Source organism: Nothobranchius furzeri, chromosome 13 (assembly GCF_043380555.1).
Source record: "Nothobranchius furzeri strain GRZ-AD chromosome 13, NfurGRZ-RIMD1, whole genome shotgun sequence".
Classification (NCBI taxonomy): Eukaryota; Metazoa; Chordata; class Actinopteri; order Cyprinodontiformes; family Nothobranchiidae; genus Nothobranchius; species Nothobranchius furzeri.
In genome coordinates, this window is record NC_091753.1 from 25,253,661 (window position 1) to 25,258,149 (window position 4,489).

General features: G+C 40.5%; 1 protein-coding gene across 3 annotated transcripts in view; it reads left to right on the top strand.

Moving 5' to 3' along the window:
- st3gal4 (ST3 beta-galactoside alpha-2,3-sialyltransferase 4) overlaps positions 1-3,999 on the top strand; it is a 47,106-nt gene extending 43,107 nt beyond the window's left edge. For all 3 annotated transcript variants that reach the window (XM_054742859.2, XM_070543422.1, XM_070543423.1), the window contains exons 11-12: positions 3,238-3,390; positions 3,473-3,999. In XM_054742859.2, coding sequence (XP_054598834.1) covers positions 3,238-3,390; positions 3,473-3,562 — 243 coding nt within the window. In that variant the 3' untranslated portion in view covers positions 3,563-3,999. The remainder of the gene's footprint in view (positions 1-3,237; positions 3,391-3,472) is intronic.
- The last annotated feature ends 490 nt before the right edge of the window (positions 4,000-4,489 follow it).

Consider the following 4,489-nt stretch of genomic DNA (forward strand, 5'->3'; position numbering starts at 1 on the left):
AATTTAGTTACCTTTCCTCTTTTCTGTTCCTCGTCCACCAAAAACATACTAAAACAATTGCTGACAGTACAACACACTCACCCTCTTCCCACGCGGGAGTAACCACACTGCCAGTAAAAGTAGGTTCCCTCCCAACACATTCACTTTCACTGGACATAACGTCACTCATGCAACAACTTCGCTTTTCTTTTTTTTTCCTTTCTGAACTTCCTCTTTTACACACACAACACCACAGTATCACCACACACGAGTTTCTCCTAAAGAAAAGCGAGCGAATTAAACCCGACATCCTGGTTCAACTGCTGCTGTTTGTTTACGTTAAAGCAAACTGGTGGCTTGTTTGATAACGGTCCTCGTTGGGTGGGGTGGCGATATGCTGGTGATTGTGGTGTGGACAAAACTAAAATAATATTTGGGTTTGTTGTTGTTTTATTTTAGAAATGAGTTATGCGGTAAACATCAACAACCCCTACATCAGTATGAAAATGGCTTCTTACGAACTGTTCACGGGTGAATCACTTTGACCTTTGGTAGTAACGTTTTTGCATATAACTGTATATATTTCAACATGTTGCAAGGCAGATTAGCTTATGTTCAAAATGTTAAGCTGACAGATTATTTATGTGAACCCAGGAGCTTCTAGTAAGCTGTATTTATTTATTTATTTATTTTGACTGACAAACATCTATAAATGCCTTTGTCTCTGCAGCATCAACGAGAGGACCAGTAAAAACACCAATGGTGTTTAGCACGCAGCTAACTCTAGCTAGTGGTAACATGAGAGGTAGAGGTCACTTTAAATACGTCCACGTGCACAAACAAGGTGCTGGACAAAAGCCATCTGCAAACACAAGAAGCAGCAGGAGGAAAAGACATGATAAGATAGGTGGGAAAGTGTATTGTCTAAAGGGTGGAGAACTTTTCTTTTATCTCCAGAAACAGAGAAGATTCTTCACCTTGCTTCTGAATCTCACGGACAAAGTTAACCGGAAAAGGATGAATAACTCAAGGAATTCTCTGCAGAGAAAGAGCCAGCCAGGGGCAAACAACATGTCAACCTTCTAATTCTCCTAAAAGTGTTATCACAAGTAAATAAAGATGCCCTTATCTGATAACATTGTCTAACACTTTATAGTTCCAAAAATAAAATTGACTTCATCCTCTTGGACTTTTTCACCAAACTTTGCCTTTTAATAACAACATAGGGCTGAAATCGCCTGTTAAAGTTAAAGTCCCATAGTCGTCTTCACTTTTGGACACATTTTAACAGAACAGTTAATAACCGTATTAATGAAATCAGCACATAAATGATGTGTTGAATCAATCAGCCAGGGTCTAACTGGACTTGTTTGTTTTGGACCACAGCTGGTTTAACTGTAAAGCAGGATTTTGACCAGGGACAAAACAGGTGTTACCAAAGAGGCTGAACAGAACATGGCGTCTCTTTTCTTAAATAAGGTCAATTTATTATTTTTAATATTACAAATGCAGATTAAACTCTGGGAGGATTATTGTTGCTTGTATCTTAATCTAGTTATTTTTATCGCTGTTATTATTTTTTATTTAAATACCCCTGCCAGCCAAATTTCTTTACACCTCCATCATTCACATATAGATCTTTCTAACATCAAAAAGATGAGTCCATCTCTTGGGCTCATTTCTTCTAGTTAAAACTGTGTTTGGGATGACTTGTGTTTAAATCCCAGCATTGGCAGCATTTATCCTGGTCACTCGTTGCTTTAATACGAGTTCCCTTTACGGATGTCAGATTGTTTAGTGAAGAGCGTTTAAAGGAATCCCGAGGCTGAAGCTGGGTGTGGTTGGTGAGTGTAAAAGCTCCTAATCATGGGCAGGTCTGCTACTTTAGGACCTTGTGCTACTAGTAGGTAGAAAGCTTCAGTCAATATTGAAACACGCTGCTTCTGGTTGTGTTTCTGGACCAGTAAACCTTTAAACCCCCCCCAGACTCTTCCTCACACCATCTGGTTGTGGTTTTTAAACTCTCACAAGAGAATAAAACAGTAAATCTGACACAAGATAACCCCAAAAAGGCGAGTTTGACCTCTTTAAGCACCAGTGCTGTAGTTGTCTGGTCGTAACACAACCTGATTGTGAAAGTGAATGGATTCTCTGACATTTAGTAACTCCATGTTGCCTCTCACTCTTAGTGAGTGTGTTGTGTAATTAAAGGCGGATGTTTTGACAGTTGTTGTAAAGGGTGTGTCTGTGTCACACTGCTAGTTGACAGGAAGTGCAGCTCTCTGCAGGAAAGCCTGAATCAAGTCAGCGTCAGATGCAGCACTAGTGGTAGTGACTGACAGAAGCAGCAGTGTGAGGGAGTAGTGGTGTTATAGTGAAAGCTGTTACTCCATCTGCTTGATCTCAGGGATGGGCATGCATGCTGTTATTTTTTTAACTTGCAGCGTGGTTCTTCTGTAACCACTGACTGAATTACTGGGTGAGTCACCCTTAGAGATATTTGACTCATCAAAGAAAAGACTGCACCACCCTTACCCTCCACGAGGTCAGAGCAATCTTCAAGCTTTCAGAGGACCTCCCTTTCTGCACTGGAATTTAATCATTTTGCTGGACTTTGATCAGTAGTTACCCAGTTTAATTTAAAAACACACACACACAGGTTCATGGACGTAATTTTCACTTTGGAAGGGGGGGGGGGGGGGGGGGATCTTTACAGTATGTTCTAATGGGAAACAGGCTCCAACACAAACAGTTGTTTTCTGCTTGGTCCTAGAGCTCAACCAGTGTCAATTTAATATAGCGTAATATTGTTTTTGGATGGTAAAAAGTGCAGGAGTCAACACTTGACTTTGGAAAAAGTGGGGGGGACATGTCCCCCCTGTCCCTCCAAAAAAATTATGTCCATGCACAGGTTGGTGTAATTTAGTCCAACATTTTTACTTTTCTGCTGCTTTTTGAGCGTTCAGAAGCTTGACTGTCCTGGGGAATGAAGTTGTTTCTTTGAGTCCTGCTGCAGAGGCTGCTACCCCAAACTCTAAGGAGTTGATGTTAGATGTCCTGCATTGCAAGTTTTGTTTTACTCTAGTGCCATCTAGTGGCCACAAGATAGGCCTTTTGAAATGATCCTTCACATCAGAGATGCAGCTGTTTTTCTACGTGCTCACAACTGCAGCTAATCTTTTATTATTGTCATCACTTGAAATAGTTAAAAATAACATGAAATTGTCCTAAAGTGTCACATTCTGGTGTTGCTTGCAGAATCCAGTGCACCCCACCACTGGGCTCCTCTCCATCTTTGTTGCTCTGAACTACTGTGACGTGGTTCACGTCGCTGGATTTGGATATCCCAGTTCAAAAAACCACCGGCAGCCCATCCACTACTATGGAAGGGAGACTATGAAATCCATGAAGGTAATCAAGTCATCTATCATACATCAGGACCAGTTTTATTCATTCTTTTTTGTTCATTTCAGCATTCCTGTGTCTCTTACAGAACTCTTACCACGACCTTAATCACGAAGCCAAAGCCTTAAAAAGACTGGAGGAATCAGGAGCCATCCTATACCTACACCCTCACTTATGATGGTTGAATAATAATTATAACAATGATAAATGGGTCATACATGTGTCATTAATGTGCCTTTTGCATTCAGATTCTGCACTTTCAGCTTTAAATGGTCTGGTAGTGACTCCATGTCAGAGTAGAAACCTGAAAAATGACCTGCTAAAGGATCCTAATCTGGCACTTTAGCTCAGCATTTTCCAGTTTTTAGAACCTGAAGGTTTAAAACAACATTTCAGAGGAACTGGAAACAAATGACCTTTTTTTATGCATTTAAATTAAAATGAACTGTTTGATCCTGAAAGCAGCAGCTGCATTGCTCAGTTTTGATTGTTAATGCCATTTAATTTATTTAATGCCCCCTTTTAAAAATAAAAATAGAGGAATCGGTACCACTGGATATATTTGTATGTACAGAATGTGTTACATTTTTAATTAAAGAATGAAAAAAAAAAGAATTTGAGTTTTCTCTGCATGTTTCTGATAATTTGAGTCACTTTCTTTTAAACATGCATTTTCTGAATTGGTTTCTTTTGAACCACTAGATGGTGCAGATGTTCTGGTTCCTGGACAACAGGCTGCACTGCACATGGTGCAGTCATGCAGCAGTGGCTGAAAGTGCCCGTGGTGGTGATAACAGTAACATGAACCCTAGTGCACATGCACAGGAGCATTTATACGAGGAGCATCTGCAGGAACAGGGATTTGCATTAGTGAATGACAAACATTACAGCAACCTGTTTGCTACCCGACATGCTGCTGCTGGCTTTTACTTGTATTCTTCATAAGAAGAGTTGTGGTCCAGGTCCGGCGTGCTCTGCTGCACCGAGCCAAAACCTTGGTGTCATTTTCTGAGTAATGATGTTCTGCTCAAGGTCAGATAGTTGGGAGAGGCTCACTTTAAACAGTGTGATTAATTCTCTGCTTGCATGCTATCCGGAACCATCA